At 44.3% G+C, this 23,551-nt stretch overlaps 1 protein-coding gene across 1 annotated transcript in view; it reads right to left on the bottom strand.

Moving 5' to 3' along the window:
- ACOXL (acyl-CoA oxidase like) overlaps positions 1 to 23,551 on the bottom strand; it is a gene marked incomplete at both ends in the record, with an annotated part of 267,586 nt that overhangs the window by 47,786 nt on the left and 196,249 nt on the right. The window contains one exon of the mRNA XM_080931609.1: positions 455 to 542. Coding sequence (XP_080787735.1) covers positions 455 to 542 — 88 coding nt within the window. The remainder of the gene's footprint in view (positions 1 to 454; positions 543 to 23,551) is intronic.

Below are 23,551 nucleotides of genomic sequence, written 5' to 3'. Positions count from 1 at the left end.
AACTATCTTCAGTTGGGAATCATGGACTTATGGGTTGACACAGTTACCTAATTTAAGGACTGGGTTAAATCAGCCATTACAGTGCTCAGAACTCCTCAGCCTTTGTATCAGACTTGTGTTTTGTCTTGTTTTGTTTTAGTATATATAGCCTCCCCATTTATTTATTCAGGGATTCCAGATGTTGTTGGACAAAGGGCCTGGGAAGACAGATGTGTACAAACTAGCTCCTGTCTGATAAGTGGGTCCTGGTGGGCTTTCTGACTGTTATCTGCCTAGTTTTCTTAATAAGACTTGTTACAACAGTCTTCAAGCCTCTTGGAATTACTTGGGACCCTAAATCCAGCAGTGAGGCTCCGACTGATGGCAAGACTTCCTTTCCACAGACTTTTGTTCTGACCCTGTGGCATTCAGGGTCCTGATCCACGCAACTATGAACATTCAAGAGCCAACTCACCTCTGTGAATGTGCGCCAGAGACAATGTGATGACATGGTGCATACAGGAGTTCCAGGCCCTGAAAAAGTCCTCCTTCTTGGTCACCACCTGTCAAATGGATGGGAAAACATCCATAAGTAATTTTTAGAGAATGATGAACTTGAAATTTCCTTTTTTCTTTTGTTTTCTTGCTTTTGGACTGTGTGTAGTGGGGGCACTGAAACTTCGGCCTCATGTGTCCTAGACAAGCACTTTGTCCATGGGCTGAATGGCATCACCGACACTACCCTATTCTGTATGTTTTGAAACAGATCAAGTTATCTGAGGTGGGCTTAAACTAGTGATCTTCCTGCCCCAGCCTTCTAAGTACCTAGGTTTACCAGCCTTTACCAGCTGACCCAGTAAATATCCAAACTGTCAAGACAACGCTAAGCTTGGGCATTGTGAAAACTCACTGAGAGGCCGTAAGAGCAACTTGTGCATGTAATGAATGTCCTGGATGGTGTCCAGGGAGTCCAGTTCCTATGTGTGAGCGTGTGTGTCTGTGTGTGAGTGCATGTGTGCACATGTGTATACATTGTGCATGTGCATGTATGTATGTGTGTAACATTCTTACACATCAGGTATGGTGTCTAGTCATGCCTGATATTTAAGAGGTAACACGTGTTCAAGGAGTAATTTTGGGTGGGCCCTGTAATCTCAGTTGTTCAAGAGGCTGAGACAGAAGGTCTGCAAGTATACAGTTGGCTTAGCAACTTAGGGAGAAGACCCTGTCTCCCCCATGCCCAGAGAGAAAGGAAGGAAGAAAGGAAGAAAGAAGACAGGTAGTGTGACCTGGCGGTAGAGGACTTGACTGGTGTGTGTTGAGGGTCAATCCTTAGTACCACAAAACAGAAGTAAGAGAGAAATTTGACTGACCCGAGGACATACACACAGTGGGACTGTTTACATGGGACTATTCACTTCCTGAAGATTTAAAAAAATAATAATGTTTTAATTAATTCCTCGAGAATTTCATATGATGTGTTTGGTTTATGTTCAATTCCCTTCTCCCCAACTCCTCTCTGGCCCACCCGACTTTCCTCTCTACCCAACTTTATGTCTTTTTTTTTTTTTTTAAGAAAAAAAATTATGTCAAACTTGAGTTGCTCAAATTTTCTTAGGTGTAGGGTCAACCCCTGGAGTGTCACCAACCTTACCAGGGGTCACCCCTTTGAAGAAGACTCCCCCTCTTTTAGGAACCATTAACCGTTCATGCCCCATCCCCTCACCGCACTGCCATCTTGCCTGGTTGAGTTGCACTGACCTCATGCACGCTCTCACGACTATAAATTCCTAAGTGCCCGGTTGTGTATAGAAAATACCGTTGGCGTGCAGTCACCCACCATGGCCACCTCTTATAATCTCGTCTCCTCTTCAGCCATGATCTCGAATATCTGCTGATATAGATGCCCCATCGGAAGCTGACAATTCTTTTAATATATAATATTTTTATGACTTTTTGAAAATTTTCATTCATGTTTTGACACTCTAGGCCCTCCCAGACCGACACTTCCCCACCCCCCAGCTTTATGGCCCCCTTTTAAATAACCCACTAAGTCCTATTTGAGTGTGGAGACATTCACTGTAGTGTGGTAAACTTATCAGGAACCATCCCCAATAAAGGAAACTGACCTCCCTTCCCCCCAAAACCGTTAGCTGACTATAGGTTCTCAGTCAGGCGTGGCTCATGAGCCCCTCTCTCCCCCAGGTTGGAGCGCTGCATGGCCTGACCACCCCTCAGGTCTGCTGCAGGCAGCCATGGCGGCTGCGAGTTCACACAAGAGGTCCTGCCACGAAGATACTGTTTTGTTCCAGTCCTCCCTCACTTCTGTCCCCCACCTTTAACCACAGCTCCTGAAACTTTGTGAAGGTGGGGGCGGTGATACAGATGTTCCACTTGTGGCTGAGCATTCCACAGATGTTTGGGCTCTGCGCTGTGACCACTTGTGAGTTTCTGTGTTAAACACCAGCCACTGTATGAAGAAACTTCTACGGGGTGTGATAGGTGCACTAATATAGAGGTATAGAGCTTAGTGGATAGTTTGATACTATGTCTGTTTATCAGAACAATAGTAGTAGGTCCACCCATGGTGCCTAAGGACCAAGCTGACTTTTAGATGTAATACTTAGTGTGAACTCCCCTGTCCCTTCTTGTGTCCATTGTCATCGGGTGCATCCTTTTGCTTTCCACGGCTCCCTACAGGTCAGTAACATCTCCCAGGTTGGTATCTAGTGTCTGATCCACGTGAGGAGTTAACAGGAGCCACCGGCTGTGTGCACATCACTGGTACTACCACTATCCTTCAGCTGAGACCTTCTGGGTCAGATGTGCATAGAGCCCAAGGTGCATCTTAACTCACCGGAGTAGAAAGTTAAATTTGGCACTTCTGAACTTTTCCTTGGGTCTCCTTCTCTCTCTTTGTTTCAAAACCCAAATCACTTGATATTAAACTCTGGGTGATTATGTGTGTGTGTTCTCAAGGAACTAACTCTCAAATAGAAAGTTACACTTGAGGTCTCCACTTCCCACTTACACCACCCCAAGCCGACATGCCTCTCAGTTGGAAAATAACCAGCTTTGTGGTAGCTTCTTTGCCTCTGCAGGGCCTGGAGCTCTCACTGTGTCAGATGCCTCCTCCGATCCTGCTTTGTGTGCTAGTGGAAAAAAAACCCAGCTTTGCAGAAAGCCATGTATAATTCAATATAAGGACCTGGGGCAGTGGGCACGGTCAGGAGAGCCATGCAGGTCATGTGAGCCTCCAGCTCCACATCTAACAAAGCATCTCATGGCAGCCCAGGACAAAGGCACAGAGTGTCAGTGCTGATGATTATTGAATCAGTGTACCCTTGTCCTGAGGTCACTGTTCCAACTGAGAAGGCAAGGCAGAGGCCAAGAGGCCAGTGGCTCTATTAAGCACATTGTGGGATATTCACGGTAGTTCTCAAAGTCTGGCAACACTAACCATTGGGCTAGACTCTCCTGAAGGTCACAAGGAGGCAGAAGGAAGAACTAAACAGAGTTCAGGTAGATAGATGCTCTAGATAGAACCCAGGGCACTATTGAGAAACAGTATGACATGGGGTGTAAGCTTTTCACTGGCCATAACCACAGAAAAGAGGGACAGAGAACAGGCTGGAAAAGACTCGGGGGGGGGGGGGGGCTTCTTTGCCTCTTCAAAAGACCACAAGAAAGAGAGAAAGGCAATTCAAGAGAGCAGTGGGTCCCCCAGGCTCCTAGAGGGTTCCTTAGACCTTTTCCCTAATAAGTTGACCTCAGAAGGGAGAATGTCACTGCCCACAGTCCTAACACCCTGTCTCCTGTGCAGAGGATTTTGTAGAGTTATTTACCACATAAGCAATGTTACAAAACAAAGGAAATCAACCCTCGCACCTAAATGCCTTGTGGGAGGTTACAAGGAAAAACGACTTTTAAAATGACAGTTGTCCTCTATCTGAGGCGGCAAAGAGTGACTGAAAGCCTGTGTGTGTTTAAGCGAGGCACATACAAACCTAGTCCTTAAGGGCACCGGGCACTGCTTTCTAGGCATTTAGTTTCAATCGCTCGTTTATTAATCTCCAGGATTAATAATTGCTCAGGGCAGGTCACTACTGATATTTTTATTTCAGGAGTAGAAGATGGTGACCCAGAGAAGCTGAACAATCTTCCTAACATGGCAGAGTGGAGTTGGAACTTGACACAAAGCTCATGTTCCTACCAAGGAACTACGTTGACTCCCGAGGGACGTAGGGTGGGGAACTATGTGAAGGGTCACCCTTCCCCCTTGTACTGCTTCTGTTACTACAGGTGACCAGGTGCCTGTAAACAGCAGCTGTCCTGCAAGTGCCCGGTGAAAAGACACAATCAGAACATAATTGAGACACGGAATGGAGGGGCCTGGAGAAATGCCTTGTGTGTGGTAAGTGATCAGACCGATTCCCTGTCTCTAGAAACTGACCTCAAATAGATGCGAACAATAGAGCCAGTTAGAAGCATTCCTTATAAATGACCATTAATAAAGACACCCTCACTAATGTCATATCTAATAGTGAAAGAATAAATGCTTTTTCCCTCTGGAAAGGAAAACAAAGCTGTCTGCCTTTACCATCCTCTTTAGCATAGTGATAGGGGAGCTAACCAGGGAAATAGGGCAAGAAAAAAAAAGAAAGAAAGCAATATACAAAACCCTTTATATTAAAAAAAATGATTGTCTATAAAGGAAATGTCCAGGAATATATAATAAAGATTATAGACCTTTTAAGTCAATTAAGCAAAGTCATAAGGTATAAGATTAATATTTAAATAGTCAACTCTGTGTTTATGTTCCCACAGTGAACAATTAGAAATACGAAATTAAATCCCATTATAGGACTGGAGAGACAGTTCGGTGGTTAAGAGGACTTGCTACTCTTCTAGGGGATCTGAATTTGGATCTCAGTACCCATGCTAGGAAGCTCACAACTGCCTGAGTCTCCAGCTCTGGGAGATCTAATGCCCTCTTCTGGCTTCCACAGGAAATGTATGAGTGTGGTATACACTTACACAAATACATACATATATAAATAAAAAATAAAATAGTTTAAAAATATTATAGTAACTTTAAAAAAATGAAATACTTATAAAATATGTGTAAATATATACATAAAAACAAAAAATAGCATACAGAAAATTTTTTAATTAACTAATTAGTTACACCCTAAATGATGCCTTCCATCCTGGTCCCCTCACAGAGTTCCTCCCCTCATCCTCTTTACCTCTGAGAGGGCAGACCCCCCCCCCAGGTATCCCCTCACCCTGGTACTTTGAGTCTCTGCAAGATTAGGCATATCCCCTCCCACTGAGGCCAGACAAGGCAGTCCTCTGGTACATATGTGTTTGGGGTCTTGGACCAGCCTGTGTGTGCTCTTTGGTTGCAGCTCAGTCTCTGAGAGGTCCCAGGGGTCCAGGTGAGTTGACATTGTTGGTCTTCCTGTGGGTTGCCATATCCTTGGCATAGAGAATATAAAGACCCCTAAATAAAAGGTTTCCAGATGGGAAACCTTTATACGCTACAGCGTTACTCGTCATCCTGATGTGCAGAGTCAACACATGCCCATCCAAACTCCAGCCAGCTCTCAGCTTTGGTAGGAACCTGTGAGAAGGCCACAGAAGAGGTGAGGACATCAGAGAACCTAGGACGGTTGGAGTCGATTTTGAGAAAGGAAAACCTTGAAAGAGTCGTGTGATCTGATTTAAAGATCTGAGAAAGCTACAGTTTGCACAGTGGTGTGTAATTGGGATAAATATAGAGGAAGGAAACAATCAGGGAGCCCAGAAATACAGCCACACATCTACAGCCACACATCTACACCCACTGAAGATGGTGGCGTAACTCTCTGGATGAATATCACCAGGGTAAATGCACAAACACAAGAAACCCAAACAAACCTTGGCCCAGGCTGCACACTCTGAGCAAAGAGGATTCGCTGACCTAAATGTCAGAGCTACACCTACAGGAATTTAGGAAGGACAGGGGGAAAATCTTAACCACACTGGGTTGGGTTAGACAAAAAGTTCATGAGCTATGATATAGAAGCTTTATTTTAATAAATCCTTTACTCTTGAAGCACACTGCTATAAAAGGTAACAGATTAGTGGAAATGTTTGCCAGCCATATATATGACAGACTTTTACAAAGCTACCATATATATATATGTGAGTGTGTGTGTGTTTGTGTGTGTATGTATGTGTATATATATGTGTGTGTGTATATGTGTGCATATATGTGTGTGTATATATGTGTGTGTATGTGTGTATATATGTGTGTGTATATACATGTATATATGTGGCATATATATGTATATATATACATACACAAACACACACATACACACACACACACACACACACACACACACACACATGCATTGTAAGTAAGTGGAAAGGAATAACATAAAAATACACCATGAAAGGGAAACCCACTTAAACACATGGGCAAAACCTTTGAGCAGACACTTCGCCCATCTGTATCTGAAATGGAAAATAAACACACAAAGAGGGTTTGAGAAATGCAAATCGAGACCACAGCGAGAAGCCATTTCACACCCACCATGGTGACAGTGAGTAAGGCCGGCAATCCAAGCGTGAGCAAGAATGGTCATCTGCCGGAGAGCACATGGCTGGTAGGGAATACAAGGTGCCGTGGCCACTTTGGAAACACTGGTAGTTCCTTTAAAAATAGTCAGCCTGTAGCCACCAGAGAAGCTAGTCCTTCCACTCTGAAGGATTTGCACAGATGAATCGAAACAGTTGTCTATGTAAAGAGTTGTAAGAAAATGTTTCATTCATTCAAAATCACCACACAGGTATCCATCTAGCAATTGGTGACTGGGCAGATAGATTGTATGGATCCTACAAAGAAATTCCACTCTGTAGTGATGAGGAACACCAACATATACACAGACACAGCCGCATGATCTCAGAAGCACTTTGGAAACAAAAGGCTTACTGTTCAGCTTACAATAAATTATGCAAAACGAAGATGAAAATAATGGCTCCGAGAGTCCACAGCCAAGGAAAGTTCAGAGTTGTACGGGAGCTATGTCTGGAGAGATTGACAGGTGACAAAGTGGCTTGAAGGCACCTTCTGGAGTGATGGGTGTATTCTGTCTAGATTTGGTGAGAGCGATTTGGCCACATGCATTTGTTCAAACCCAGTGATCAAATGCCCGAAATTAGTTAAGTTTAAAATTACTCAATATATAAATTCTGTATGTGTGTATATGCATACTTGTATAAAGATGATTTTCTACAAAATTCTTCAGTCCCTAGCCTCCAGGGCCATCGAGAACAGACAGGTATCTACAAGGAACTCTGTGGAAGCCACTGTTTTCCTGAAAAAGCCCCACCCAGGCGGGAGCGAGTTTTTTTTTAATTCCTGTTCTTTCCACACCTATGAGCCAGCCACTGAGCCAACAGAGGTTCTCATGACCCTAGACATTGAGCCTGAAACCGGTGTCAGCCGGCCCCATGCCATCATCCAAGATGCTGTCTTGCCTTGTTCAGCCTCAGGTGGTGGCTGTCTCTGGTCTACCTTGTCTTGCCACTGTGGCTCTAATTTTGGTGACTATTGCCACAGCTTCCTTTTCTGCATCTGCCTCTGTGGCTCTCCCCTCTTCTTAGGAAGGCACCAGGCATCCTGGAGTAAGTCCATGTACCCCAGGATGACTTCTTTGCTCATAACTTGCTTATAACTACACGGGCCCTTTTCCCAGTTAAGTTGGCATTCTCGGATCATGACGATTAGGATTTGAACACACCCTTCTGTTGGGAAAAGTTTAACTCACAACATGGTAGCAGAGAGGAAGGATGGCAAGGCTTTGGCCACAGAGCCACAGCAGGGCCTTGGCTGCCTGCCTCTGTTTTCCTGTTTGGGGAGAATAAAAGCACATTTAGATAAACCTCTGCGGGCCAGCATTGTGGCTGACATTCTCCCTCATCTGAATGTTCAAGAGGCAGCTGGGTCCCTTCCTGACCTGACCAGTGGAATGTGGGCACTTTAACTCCAGCACTGTGCTCGCCACAAGGGAACAGTGGACTAGATGTGTGGATAGGCATAGTTCCTCCTTGCCAAGGTCACCTGACCCAAATGCTCTTATTTTAAAATCTCAGCCCTGGACGTTCCCTCGATATCTCCAAAGGCGTGGGGTATTCTCTGCCTGCCTCTCCCCCCCACCCTCAGAAAACCCTTTTAAAGCTCCTACAGTGGCTTCACCAAAAAGGCTATAGCAAGTGCCCCGGCTCAGGTCTTCTCCTATACCTGGCGCTCTGTGCCCACCATGTTCTTCAGCTAGGCAGACAAGCTTACCATTCCTCTTGCCAGTTCCTCCTGCTCTGTTCCTGGCTGGGTCCTTGTGAGGCTCAGTGCTTGCTCACTGTCTGCTGGCCTCTCTCTGTATGGAGCATACATAAGCACTGGGCTTACAGCTAGTGATTCTCAGCCCACAAAGTTCTTCAGCCAGCAAAACTCCACTCTAAGAACATAAGCCAATGCATCCTCTCATTGAATCACACATATATATATATAGTTTCTTGGTTCTGTTCCTCTGGAGAACGCTTTTGGGTTTTTGGGGGAGGGGGTATTCATTTCTGGAGGAAGCAGTTTCTCCCTTTTTACTGTGTGGGTTTCTAGGACTCAAACTCAGATCTTCACAGGCAGCAAGTACCCTTATCCATTAAGCTGTCACACTGGCCATAGGAGAGCCCTATTACACAGACTAGATGCTCCTGGCCCCAATATGTGGCCTCGGTCGAGGTTGGATTCTGAAACCTCAGGAGATGAAGACACCAGAGCATGTTTTCATCTCAGGGCACTCTGTTCTGCCACCCTGCTCTTTCTTCCCCTTGCTCAGACCAATGCCTGTCCCTGGCACTGTACTGGCTTTTATTGCACGTGCCAAGCACAGGCATCATGAGAGTATCATATGTAAGAAAATATTCTGAGTTTACAGAGGAGGATTAGAAGAACCCAGAAACAGTCTCTAAGTCACATCTTAGAACATGGGAATATCTGGTTTTACGGGGTTTGACCAGGCACCTTGTCCTTGGTGTCTCTGAGATGTGGCTTAGACCCATATCTTTACTCACACAGAAGTCTTCTGTTGTACCCACAGCAGCAAAGGTGCCATCTTGCCAACAATGCCTCGGAGAGTGTGTGCTCAATAAATGTGGACTCACATGAAGTCTCACACATGTGATTTTAGGTGAAGCAGCAGGAAAAAAGATTGCTGCAAATACAAGGACACACACACACACACACACACACACACACACACACACACACACACACACTGCTCTGTGTCCAGTTCTATGACACATAATTCCCTCTCTTCTTTAGATAGGGTCTTATATATCTAAGGTCAACCTTAAGCAACACAAGATGGCCTCAAGTTTCTGAGTCTTCTTCCACCTTCAGAGTGCTGGGGTTATTACAGGCATGTGGCACCACACTTGCTCTGTGCAGCTCAGGGAATGACTCAGCACCTTGTAAATGCTAGATAAGCACTCTACCAAAGGAGCTTCCCATCCCCAACCCCCTTGTCTGTAGGGGGTGGTTCTAATTATAAGGTCCTGTTCCCCAATTGGTTCTTGATCGATCAATTAAGATGCCAGGGGCTAATTAAGATGCTGGGGCAGAAGGAAAGAGGCAGGACTTCTGGGTCCCCACAAGTAAGATAAGAGACAGGAAGAGGAAGGGAGATTTCACCATGCTTCGGAGGTAGAAAAGGTGGCCAGCCGTATGAGATCTTGGGCAGAGCAGCCATAGGCCACTTCCCTAGGCAAGAGGTTAGAAATGCAACCAAGCTAAGGGCAAAATTAAGAGGTGCTGAGTTAAGAGTATTGGGAAGAGCTCGTTAGCCACAAGAGAATTGAAGCACCCAGCAATTGAGCCAATAAGGAAAGTTGAAAGTAAGTTAGTGTGTGTGTGTGTACTTCATCCATGGATCTGAGGGTACCTGGGTGGGGATGGTAGCATGCTCCACCTGAAGCAAAAACTAAATGCTACATTGTCCCAGATATTGCAGCACAAAATTCTCTCTACTAGAATGTCTTCTTTCTCTGACCCCTCCTCTTGGCTTCAAGAATTCCACCTCCTTCAGGAAGCTCCCTCGTATGTTTTCTTATTGTTTTGGTGTTCTCTTCTACCCTCCCACCCTGCCAGCACAGCCTTCCTGGACCACCCTTGATGCTGAGCCATGAGTACTGCTCTGACTGGCCAAATGACCCCAGCACCTAGCCCAAGTCCGAGTGTCTGGTCAGGGCTAATGGCTACATGAAAGAATTGGCCATTGTAGGTGGGTGCTGAGGTCAGAGGAAGACACGTAAGAAGGAAGCAGAGAAATTGTTAGAGTGGGTTCAGCAGAGGGGGCCAAGCTCTCCTACCATATAGTGATGATCATGCCAGGGCGTTTACAGCCCACGCTCTCTCACAATCTAAATGAAAAGAAAACATGGAGCTCTGCATCCCCAGTGGAGACATCACCACTTCCATCCACCTCCCAGAGCCCACGCAGTGGGAAATGCATGTCTTAGATGTGATCAGCTTTAAAAGTGTTTTCCCACTGAGATTTAACTGAAATTGTCAGAACACGAAATCAATACAGTCTTGGCAAAGGGCTTCTGCAATTGAATATATTACTTCCTAATTTCCCCTGCTTTCATGTCCAATGAAGAGTCTGCTTTTCATTACCTAGCCATCAGGGATAGAAAATGATTATGGGTGAGACATTCTCCTTGGTCATTTAGTGCATTCCCCCCCCCCCCAAAAGCTCAACTCCTGAAATGGATCTTGATAATTTCCAGTAACAGATTTGTAAATAAATGTTTCCTAACACGATCCTCACTTTCAGAGTTCCCCCTTAGCTGCTGTATCAGGGGAAGAAGTAGAAGAATACAGTTACAGGCTTCTGAATTCATTGTACAGGCACCAGTGTGTGCATCTGAAGTCCGGTCAGCTAGACTGCGTTTCAACAGCCCGCACTTCCTATCCAGCTGAAGACTGTGTCATGGGACCTGATTGCCTTTAGGGACTGCTCCAAGTCCACAGAAGGCAGAAAAAATGTACATTTATCATGGGAAAGACATTGTGCCTCGAGATGTTTTTTTCTGAGCCTGCATCATTTTGCTGGAGAGGGTCCTGGGTGGTGGGTAAGGGAATGAGCAAATGAGCAAGAGGTGAGGTCGGTGTGCAGAAAATGGGGGTCGGGGTGAATTCAGAGGAGAGGCATCTGGAACAGAATTGCTGACCTGCCTGTGTTTTGCTGCTGGGATTTGGGACCTCTGAGGGGGTCTTTCTTGGTGATGCTATCCTGGAAGCAGGATGTAAACTGGAGACCCAGTGTGCCTGTGTCTCTGTCAAATGACCCAAAGCTTTATCAACCATACTTTGGTTTTTCTGCTAGTGTCTCCACTGAGGCTCAGTCTTCTGAGCTGCTGGTGACCGTGGCCATCACACAGGTCACCCTGGCAGCTCTAATGGGAGAAGGATCTTCACAAGACACCGGTGTCACAGTCATCTCATGAAGGGATGTAGAAGATCCTCAGTGCCATATGCAGGATGCCTAAGGCGGTGGTGGTCCCCCAACCAGTCCTGTCTCCTCCCTTACTGGTCTCTCTAGCTCATGCCATGAAAATCTGTCTGGTTTGGTTCTCTGACCTCTTTTATATCCCTAAACTCTTACAGTGCCTGGTATGTGTGAGTTCCTATAAACAACAGGGTTTTTTTTTCAAGCAAGAACATAGTTAAAATAAAAACACCCACAGCTCTTTCTTACCCAGTCTTCCTTAGTTAAATATACATTCTAAGTTTCTGCTAAGCCTTTATGTATCTTTCATTGAACTAAGGAACTTCCTTGCTTTTTCTTTTCATGTTGCCCAGGTTAGCCTCAGTAGTCAAGGATGACCTTTACCTGTCAGGTACTGGGATTACAAATGTACAAATGTGCTGGTCTCAGATGATGCTGAGGATTGACCTCAAGGTCTCAGGCTTGTTAGGCAAGTTTACCTACTAACCCCACCTCACCCCCAACACACACACACATAGGAACCAACACTAATGGCCTGAGATGCTGGTATGGACAGGAAGGAGAACAGCAGAAATCTGAGCAGGTCCACAAGAGAATCCATAAAGGAACAAACATAAGTCAGCCTCTAGAATGGAGGGGTGAATGTGAAGTTAGCACTGTCTTCCAAGTGAGCAGGACAGATGTGTGCCCTCGCATGGACACAGTCTGATTCTGTTCTCTGAACTTAGACTGTGTGACGATGACACATGTCACCCGAGTTTGGCTTTAAATGCTTTGTCCTCAATGACACCAGCTGCTTCAATCTGGCTGGTGGAATCAGAAGTTTCCCGACTGTGGTTTAACTGACATCCCTGCAGGCCAGAGGGTTGTTGCCCCACTGAGCTGGCCTCAGACCAGTGAGGGCATGTTCAAAGATTTCTTTATTGGTTCAATTCATCTAGTCCTGGCTCACAGTGGTAGGAACATCACTGAGGACTGTGACCTTAACTGACCATAGGGATCTATCTGTCTACTGCCTTTGGAGAGGGTACTCAGAAGCAGAGTGACAGGTTCATTCCTTCATAGCCAGTTCATCGGGGAGATCTCTAAGGAACTATAGGTCTAACAGGACTGGTCCATCCTCACCAGATCATCAAAGCTCTGTTTCCTGAGGTCTGGCCTCAAATCAAGGTCCCAGCAGGATGTCCCTGCTCTTTGGGATCACCTGTCTGCTGTCAGGGCTGGCCCTCCACTGCTCATCTCTTGCAGTCTGACCTGACACCAGTCCGTATAGATTCTATGCAGCCGGGTGGCCTGGGGGTCCATTACTAATTTTCCAAGTGATATTGGAAAGTGTCTAAGACAGAGCCCAGCACAGAATTGACCCTAGTGAAACTTCATTGAAACCATTAGTCGTTGATTCTTTTTCTCACATGGTGAGACAAGTAAGGCCACCTGTTGGACTGCAATGTTTCTAACTTATATAGAAAAATGACTTGCATGTATACATCCTACTCGCTGGGATACCCTGTTTGAGTGGGACCTATAAGTCCTGTCATTGGGATATACCATATGCACAGTTAGATGTGAAACATGTATTAGCCTTAAATTTGCAGCTCAATAATTTTTAAAGTGTTTGGAGGAGGTGCATGCATAAATATATGTTCATGTGGACGTATGTGGGGGCGAGGCTCAACGTCAGTATCTTCCTTAATTGCCCTGCATTTTGTTTTTTTTGAAACAGACTCTTTTGCTGAACCTGGAGTTCCCCACTTTGGAAAGACTAGCTGTCCAGAAAGGCCCCAAAGATCTTCATTTCTGCTTCCCCAGAACTATGACTACAGATGTGCAATACATTAGATGCTGGGACTTGAACTCAGGTCCTCAATGATGCATGGAAGGCACTTTAGTGACTGCTCAAAAAACAAAAGTCAACGCTCATCAGTGTTTTTTTTCATATGTGTACATACCCACTCAAACCACGTTAATCAGTCAAGACACAGTGTTCCCCAGCTAACTTCTGAGCCTCTCCTTGCAGTCCCCGCCCCAGTTGTGACTACTGTACTATATTATCCTCAGCTAGTTTTCTTCCCCCATGACTGTTGCGTACATGAGGTATCTGGTAAACTCTTCCACATCACTAAGCACGTCTGTAGAACTCACACATGCTACACCACATGATTTACTATGTGAAATCAACCACAGTTTACTTGTCTAGTTTCATATCTATAAACATTCGGTTTCCAGTTTCCAACTTGGGTTTATAAATAGAGCTGTTAGGAACACTCCTGTATAAGACTATTTATGAACCATGTACTGTCATTTCTTGGCCATATCTCTAGGGACAGAATTTCTGGATTATAGAATAAGTGTACATTTAATATTCTAAGAGACTCCCAAACTAGCTCTCTCATGTGCGTATTTGTGTGTGTGTGCATGTGTGTGTAATTGAACCCAGGGCCTTATGCGTGGTAATGAATGAATGCTCTACACTGGCACTATGTCCTTGGATTCTATGTTTCTATTTAGAATGTCTTAGTTATGAGACCCATTCATCCTGCGTTACCACTGGAGCTGAGTGCTATCAAGCAGTTCACTTGATATGCGTCAGTGGGTGGGTGTGGTTCTTCTTTGTGGTTTTGATTTCTAGCTCTCTATGACTAATAAGATTAGGCAAAGTTTCACGCGCTCATAGCTCCTCTTTTATCTTCTTTTATGAGGTGTCTTCTCAAGTCTTTTTTGAAACCTTTTCTTAGATCATATCTTTTTCATTATTTCATCTCGAGGGTTCTTCACACATTCTGGATAAAAGCTTTGCCAGACAGAGACACTAGAAGTAATTCCCCCCCCCCTTTAGTGTTTGCCTCTGTCCTGAGGGGTGTCTTTCAGACAATAACAGTGCATCAACAGCTAATGTAAACAATTGGTGCTTTCTGAGTTTTCCTAAGAAATCTTTAGTTACTATGAGTTACTATGATTTCCAGTAGATGTTGATGATGCTTTTCTGATTTCTCTGGAAATTTTACAATTTCCCTGATTATATTCAAGTCTGTGATGGTCTTTAATGAGCATTTCTGTACGGAGTAGGAAACAGACCATAGCTTGTTTCTTTTCCATTCAGAATCTACTTTACCTCGCTCTTCCAGAGGTCCTGAGTTCAAATCCCAGCAACCACATGATGGCTCACAACCATCTGTAATGAAATCTGATGCCTCCTTCTGGTGTGTCTAACGACAGCGATGGTGTACTCATATATAATAAATAAACAAATCTTTAAAAATACAATAAAATAAAAAGTCCTCATCATTTAATTTATTTCATGTCAGAATTTGAGTGGACAAATACGTGTGGCTAAGTGACTTGGCAGTGCTCTGGTGGTCTGCCTAACTTCCTGCCAGCAATCTCAGGCTTGGACTAGGACGGTCTCGGCACATGCTTTGAAATCAGTTGGCACCAGCTCTCAGTGACTTCCACTTTTTTCAAACTTCCGTGGGCTGTTTTACATCATTTGCATTTCTATATAAACTGTCAAGTGAGCTTGTAAGTTTACAAACATTCTTTCCAAGATTTTGCCTGAAGTGGAGCTGACGCTGGGGTTGGGGGGAAAACATTTCATGGCAACATTAAATCTCATACACTAGCATGATATGTGCCTCACCATTATTTGGAATATTTCTTGACTTACTCTGGGTATGTTGTAATATTCTGTGCACTGGTCTTTTATGCTTCGGAAATTTTACTGTTGAATATATGTATAAGACACTCATGTTGTGAGTATACGACCATCTAACTTTTATTTTCCAGTTTCCCACTAAGAGGATATACAAACAAGCTTTGCTTTGAATATTGAAGTTTACATCTTATAATCATATACTGCTTATTTGAACCTGTAGAGTTCTGCTTGATAATTCCTTTTCATGTTCTTAGTTTGTGACTAGTGTATGTGGTGTGTGTGTGTGTGTGTGTGTGTGTGTGGTGTGGTGTGTGTGTGTGGTATGTGTATGTGTGTGGTGTGTGTGTGTATGTATGTGTGGTGTGTGCCATGTGTTGTGTGTGTGTGTGTGTGTGTGTGGTGTGTGGTATGTGTGTGTGGTATGTGTGTGGGGGGTGTGTATGATGTGTGTGTGTGTGTGGTGTGTGTGTGATGTGTGTGTGTATGGTGTGTGTATGTGTGGTGTGTGTGTGATGTGTGTGTGTATGGTGTGTGTGTGTGTGGTGTGTGTGTGATGTGTGTGTGTATGGTGTGTGTGTGTGTGGTGTGGTGTGTGTGTGTGTGGTGTGGTATGTGTGTGTGTGTGTGTGTGTGTGTGTGTGTGTGGTGTGGTGTGTGCGTGTGTGTGTACCTGATGTGGGGATGTGCCACAGCATGCATATAGTGATCTGAGAAAAGCTTTGCAAAATTGGTTCTGGGAATTAAACTTAGGTCTCCAGGTTTGTATGGTCAGCTTCTTTACCCACTCAACCACACTTTAAACCTTCTTTAAAATAATAAAAAAGGTTTATTTCACTTGAGAGGTAAGGCAGCTTTATTTCTTGTTACAATTTTTATGTCTCCTTCCTCTCCCTCTCTCTTTTCTTCTCTTCTCCCCTTTATCTCCCTCTCTTTCTTTCCCTCTGTCCCTGACTCCCCACCTCCTCCAGCCAGTCATGACAGGACTCTGAAGTACATATAGATGTGCCATTCTCAAATTGAGGAAAACTCTTTCTATCCCTACCAAGATTTTCTATTTTTAGTCAGAAGTTTTGTCAAATGTTTTCGTGGCTGGCATGATGATGCTCACCTTTAACTCCAGCACACGGGGAGCAGAGGCCTGGGAATCTCTGTGAGTTCTCGGTTACTCTGGTCTACACAGTAAGCTGCCTGTCTCAAAAGCAACAAGCAAAAAATGTGTTCATAATATATCATCATACACATCATCTCCTTTGGAGGTTTTTTGTTTTGTTTTGTTTTTGCTTTTGTATTATAACTTTCATTGACTGATGTTTATATTATTGGTTGATATTTAACGTTAAACCTATTTTACAACTCTGGAATAAATACCTTTTGGTTGTGATGTAATTTGTTTTTAAAATATACTATTGGTGTCAGTCACTATGTTGCTGATATACATTTATGAAGAATGCTCACCTGTCATTTTTCTTTGTTCTAAACACAGCAATCAGTGTTTTGCTGTTTTTAAAAGCTGGCCGGTGCTGTTGGGATGTGAACAGTCTCTCACAAGCTCCTGTGGGAGGCATGATCCTGACCTTGGGATAATTTTTGGGAAGTGGTAACTTTTAGAGTTGGGGCCTTGGAAAGCAGGTCACTGGGTGCTTTGAGTAGTGTGTTGCTGTGGCTTCTCCTTTCTCTTCCTTCGGCTTCCTGGCTGCTGAGGGTGAGCACCGCACTCTTCACCACAGATTCCTGACTCGCTCCAAGCTTGGAAGAGAATGCCAGTCAGCATGGTCTGAGTCCTCAGAAACGGCTGGGACCGAGATCAGCCTTTTCCTGGTTACACTGCATGTGTTTGTGCTACAGTGACAAGCTTGGACCAGCAGAAATTATACTCCTTTGTTCAAAATGAATGACAGCATCAACAATAAGGTGACACAAACCCGCAGCTTTTCATTGATAAAAACACTTTCTTTAAAACTAATTAATTTAATAAATACTTTTAGATTATTTTTTAACTAATTTAATAAATACTTTAAGATTATTTTCGTTAGCATTTGTTTCCTTGCTTTGCTTTAAGAGGGTCTTAACTGTATAGTAGCCCCGGATGTTCTGGAACTGCTTTGTGGACCAGGCTGGCCTCAAATTCAGAGATCCACCTGCCTCTGCCTCCCGAATGCTGAGATTAAAGGTGTGCGCCATCATTCCTGGATCCTTTCGTTCAGTCGTCAGCACAGATAAAAGAAATGATGGGCAAAATATCAAAATGTCATGGAGAAGGGTGAATGCACCTGGTAGGAGTGGGGAACACAAGAAAATTTGCAGTGGCCCTCACACAGCAAAAGCTGCTCGTGCACAAGCATATAACATGGGGACAACACCTGCCACCCATCAAAAGCTGCTCACCCACACACATGTAACATGAAGATAACACACATCAGACCAAAGAAAAGGAAAGCATGAGAGAAGATTCACTTGCGTGGACGAGAGTATGAGGAAGTAGACACAGCTGATGTCACCGTCTCCCTCTGAGCAGAGGTTCAGAAATTAGGAAATTGTAAATGGGGAGTCAAATGTGTAAGAGGGGCTTAGTGAGCTGAGCTGCAGCCACAGAGCAGATGGCTCTGCAGCACAAGAGAAAGAATGGTGGCTTCACTCACATGGAGCACCTGTGGGTGTGCTGTGAAGAGGAAGAAGAAAGATCTAAGTCCATATAGGTTACCTTTTATATAAAAAAAGGCATTAGAAGTATGCACACAGGAACACTCGTTGTGGGGAAGAAATACAGGTACAAGCTAAGCAAGGGGAGGAAGGAAGAGATGGGGATGGAGCAGTGAGGATGAGTGTCCAAGCTTTCCCTCATCGGCAGACAATACCTGTGCAAACAAGGATCTGTTTCTGCTTCATGGTGAAGCAGAACATCATGGATCATGCTTACTCCATGATGAGTGGAGAGGAGAGGGAGGGAGAGGGAGAAGGGAAAGGAGGGGGGTGGAGAGGGAGGGAGGGAGGGAGAGAGAGAGAGAGAGAGAGAGAGAGAGAGAGAGAGAGAGAGAGGGAGGAGAGAGGGAGAGAAAGAGAGAGACAGAAACAGAAACAGAGACAGACAAAGAGACAGACAGAGAGAGAGAGAAAGGAGAGAGAGAGAGAGAGAGAGAGAGAGAGAGAGAGAGAGAGAGAGAGAATGAGAGAGAGAGAGAAAGAGAAAGAGAAAGAGAGAGAGAGAGAGAGAGAGACTCTTCAAGTGTATAGCCCCAGTGGCCCAGTTCCTCCACATAAGACCTAGTTTCCATCATTGATCAAACAATAGACCCATCAATGGATTGCTCCACTGACCAGGTCTGAGCCTCGGTCACCTCTCAGGAGCTGCTAACTAGGAGTCAGGTCTTCAATGTTTCAGAGTGAGTAAGGGTATTTCATTTTTCAAACAATAACAGTAAAATAAAGGCCAAAGAGATGCAATTTCCTGTAGAGTAATGGGGCTAGGGAACTTCACAAGTTCTCATAGAGACTCTAAAAATAACAAGAATTTTAAGAGGAAAGAGAAAAGGGAAATCAGGCAGTAAATAGGGAGAGTTGAAAGAAGACACATTGGAAGGAGCATGCTTGCTACACATGGATAGGGAGCCATACAGAAAAGATGGAATGACACAGTTAAAGAAAGGTTTCAAATACAGTTCAACTTGATAATGTAGGGCTAATGTTACAAAGAAAAATACTGTATTCTAGTTAGTAGATTTATTGTTCACCAGGAGTGGTTCTGTTAAGTTCTTAAAATATATCCTGGGAACACACACACACACACACACACACACACACACACACACACCACTAAACAAATAGAAGAGAGACTTCAAAATGAACCCTATTGTTCATACTGAAGTCAGAGCCATCATTAAAAACTCACAGTTTCTAACACACATAATTTATGTTCATATTTATATTTATTCTGTGGATTTGGGTAAGAAGCAGAGGGAACCCAGAGAGAAGACCCTGGATTTTCAATACAATTATCTACAAAGTGGTCTAGGCTCCTGATTTAGAGTTGCCAGTAACAAAGAAAGATATACCATGAAAGAAGAGAATGCTAAAAAAAAGAAAAAGAATGAATGGAAGAGGTGTCAGCGTGTGCAAGGAAGGGACATGGAGACCAAGCTAGACAAGCAGCTCACCATGGCCAAAGCTACGAGTATTTTTTCTGATCAAAAGCAAGAAAGTAACCAACAGTATTGGATTATAGTTCAAAGCATCAAATAATTATCAATGAATCCATTCTGATATAGTAGGATTTCACCGAATGAATAATTTGGGGAGATGCTTTTGTTTCCAAGTAATACATGTAGAAATAAGGGAAACAGACGCTACTTCCTAGCCAAGAAGTCAGCACAGTACTACTGGCTGTTAGGAGGAGCCCCTGGCTGTCTTCACAGTCCCATCTCCGGACTTTCCTCAGACCCCTTTTGCAACTGATGACCAACACCATGAAGGAACCAGGGGCCGTCTTGATCCAGGCTGACAGCCAGTAATGAATGTACCTGATTATATGATCTCAAAGACTCCTTCCAAGCTCCCGACCTCCCATGAAAATGGCTACAACTTCCATGTAATTATCAGTAAAAAAAAATTTCCTTTTCTCTTTTTTAGTTCAACTTCCTTTTTGCCTTCCCAGTCCCTTCTCAGCAAGACAGTTTAGGGATCTGGGTATGAGAAAACGAGAATATTATATGACTATTTGCTTTAAATGGAAACACTCCTTCCTGGAGGGAGGCTCAAAGGCACAGGCAGCAAGCACACAAGGCACAGGAAGCTTCTAAAACTTACAGTTCACAAGGTCTCTCCAAGGTTATACAAGCAGGAACAATTGCTACAGAGAGAAAGCTTTCAAGTGGAAGTGTGCAAGGAACTCCAAAACCATGAACCCTTCTGAGGTAGGCTTTTCAGTGATGTACCTGCCAATAAGTCACTCATGTCTTTAAGTGACTTCTCCTCTATTATGCTCTATGTATCTCTCCCCAAAAATCACACTGAGTCACTAGGCTAGACTTGGATGGAATCATTTCTTTGTTCTATCATAGTGTCCTGTCTGGAGTGAAGAGACCACTTGCTAATGTCTTTCTAATAAAAGTCACGAACAGAGAGGGTTGGAAGCAAAGAAGAGGGAGAAAATGTGATTTCTAATATTAACGAGTTTCTGGGCTCCTGTGGGTGGAGGAGAGAGAGAGAGAGAGAGAGAGAGAGAGAGAGAGAGAGAGAGAGAGAGAGAGAGAGAGAGAGAGAGAGAACAAGTAACAGGATAGTTTTCATGACATGTGTCTTAGTCAGGGTTCTCTAGAGGAACAAAAACAAGGGTATGAATAAATATGAATGTGTGTGTATGTATGTGTGCACATGTGCGTGTGCAGGTACATGTGTCAAAATTTGTTAAGTTGGCTTTAAAATAGTAATGATGGCCATGACAAAGAGGGAAAAGCTAAGCAAATGCTCGGGAGCATTGAACGCTGGGAGGTGAGCACAGCCCTCCTTGGGGCTTCCTGACTTTCTGTTCCCATAACTCTGCAAGCCTACCCCTTCCTGTGTGTGTCATCCCTTCCTGGGCCATGTCACCCCTTCCTGAGCATCTCATCATCCCTTCCTGGTTGTCTCATCCCTTCCTGGGTGTGTCATCCCTTCCTGGGCTATGTCACCCCTTCCTGGTTGTCTCACCCCTTTCTGGGTGTCTCATTTCTTCCTGGGCCATGTCACCTCTCCCCTATCCTGGACCTTTTCGTATTTAAACCCTGAGCAACGGAATCTGTTTCACATTCCAGAATTTTAAAGCACTAGACAGCTGAAGGTTTGTATAAGGCAGCCCTTGCACACACAGCCACCATGGTCCAAAGACACAGGATGTTCCCTCCATTGGGTCATCTTCCAGGTCCAACAAGACCCCAAGGAGAAAGAAAATGCATTGAGTTCAACATAAACTATAAATTTGGGACATGTGACCTTTCGTGGCATCTCCTGTCTCTAATGATCTATGTCTGGAGCAATGATCTTGATATTTCTGTGCCAAGAAACTTCTAGGAAAGTACCTGTTCATTCAGATCACCATACTGGGTTTTTTGTTTGTTTCTAAAAGACTTTATTTTTACTGTTAATTATGTGTGTGTGGTGTAGGGATGTGAGTCTGTGAAGGCCAGAAAAGGACATTAAGTTCCTTGGAGCTTGAGTTACAGGCTGTTGTGAGCCATCTGACATGGGTACTGGGAATAGAACCCAGGCACCCTGAAAGAACAGTACATGGTGTACTTTCAGCCACTGAGCTGTCTCTCTAGCCTGTTTGTTCTAAAACTTAACCAATATGGTCTGGAAAGATGGCTCAGCAGTGAGCAGCCTATGCTGCTCTTGTAGGGAAGATGACCCTTTAGTAGTTCCCAGCACCCACACTGGGTGAGTTACAACCACAGGTAACTCCAGCTCTGGGGGATTTCTTGCCTTTGGCCTCCATAGGTACCCATGTACCCATGTTCACTTGCACTTAACCCCCAACCCACACAAGCACGCATAACCGAAAATAGTAAAAATACATCGTTTACATTTAGCAAACAGACTGCTACTACCATTTTGTACTGTCTGTACCCTCAGATGGATACAGTCAGCACTGGAGTCTATCTGGACCGACTGACAACAGCGTTTTCCTAATCCATCAGCCACCACCTAACTAGTGTTCTTGAAGGTCCTTGACTGAGGGATGTTCTAAGTGCCCTTCGCTCAGGCATGTGCCACTCACGGGCCATCCAGTCACCGACAGGGGCACTTCACCTTTTCTACCGGTGAGAGCTGAGCTGAGATGCCCAACCCAACAAAGGTACTGTCAGCTCCAAACTTGTCACCAATGGAACAGCTGCCATTGTTTGCAGAAGCCCTGTGGTCTTGTTACAATGTAAAGATCCACATTTACAGTCTCAGACAGAACTTGCAGGGATGACAACAGAAACTGGAGTAGCAGCAGTTGTCCCAACAGGAAGTGCTACATAGCTATGCTTCTAGCAATTTTATTTCCAGACCTCCCTGATTCTCCATCTCCAAATAAATTGGCAGTGTACTGACTTGGATTTGACGGTGATCCCTGATGCTCCTCTGCATACTCCTCTTTCCTTTGAACTTGCCCTTGAGGTGTGGCAGGTCAACCTGCATGAGCTTTCCTAAATCGGCCTTTGTCAGTCCATTCCTACACCCTCTAAAGTAGAGGCACTGTCTTAGTTAGGGTTTCTATTCCCGCCACGAAACAGCATACCAAGAGCAAGTTGAGGAGGAAAGGGTTTATTTCGCTTATGCATCCAGATCATAGTCTGACATTAGAGGAAGTCAGGACCAGAGCTCAGGTAGGGCTGACACCTAGAGGCAGGAGCTGATGCAGAGGCCATAAAGGGTGCTTCTTACTCTTCTTACTCTTACTGGCTTCTTTCTCAGCCTGCTTTCTTATAGAATTCAGAACTACCTATCAGCCCAAGGGTGACACCACCCACTATGGGCTGGGCCCTTTGTCATTGCTCACTAGTTAAGAAAATGAATGACAGCTAGGTTTCATGGAAACATTTCTTCAATTGAGGCCCCTTTCTCCCTGATGCCTCTAGCTTGTGTCAAGTTGACACACAAAACCAGCCAATACAGGCACATAGTGTAAACTTAGCTAGCTACCTGTGTCTGGAGGAATCACAGATTCTTGACAAGAACCTAGTATTGCCATCTTCTTAAACAAATAAAGCTTTTAACTGTATTTTAAATACTTACTCTTATACCCATAGATCAGTGCTGCTTTTTCCCCTGGTGGTGGTCTGAATGAGAATGGCCTCCATAGGCTCATATGTTTGAATCCCCAGTTGGTGGAATTGTTTGGGAAGGATTAGGAGGTGTGGTCTTTTTGGAGGAGGTGTGTCACTGGAGGTGGTTTTGAGGTTTCAACAGACCCACTCCATTCCCAGTTCTCTGCCTCTCTCAGCCTCCTACTTGCAGATAAAGATGCAGGCTCTCAGCTACTGCTCCAGTGCCATCCCTGTCTGCCTGCCTGCTGCCATGTTCTCTACCATGATGCTCATGGATGCTAACCCTTCCAATTACAAGCCCAAAATTAAACATTTATTTTAAAAGTTGCCTTGGTCATGGTGCTTTATCATAGCAATAGAAAAGGTAATTAAGATACCACCCTTCATCAAAAGAGATTTTTTTAAACAACTGGAGACTACTACATTAGTCCACAACTGGTCAGAATGCAGAGGATACATGACCAGACAATGCTCCACTTGGTACACATATAACACAACCTCTAAAAACCAGGACTACTAAAAAACCATACATTCTAGACTTGACAGGGAAGCCGCACACATGAAATCTCAACAATATG

This window comes from Micromys minutus, assembly GCF_963924665.1.
Source record: "Micromys minutus genome assembly, chromosome: 17".
Classification (NCBI taxonomy): Eukaryota; Metazoa; Chordata; class Mammalia; order Rodentia; family Muridae; genus Micromys; species Micromys minutus.
This window is presented reverse-complemented; position numbering and strand designations above follow the sequence as displayed.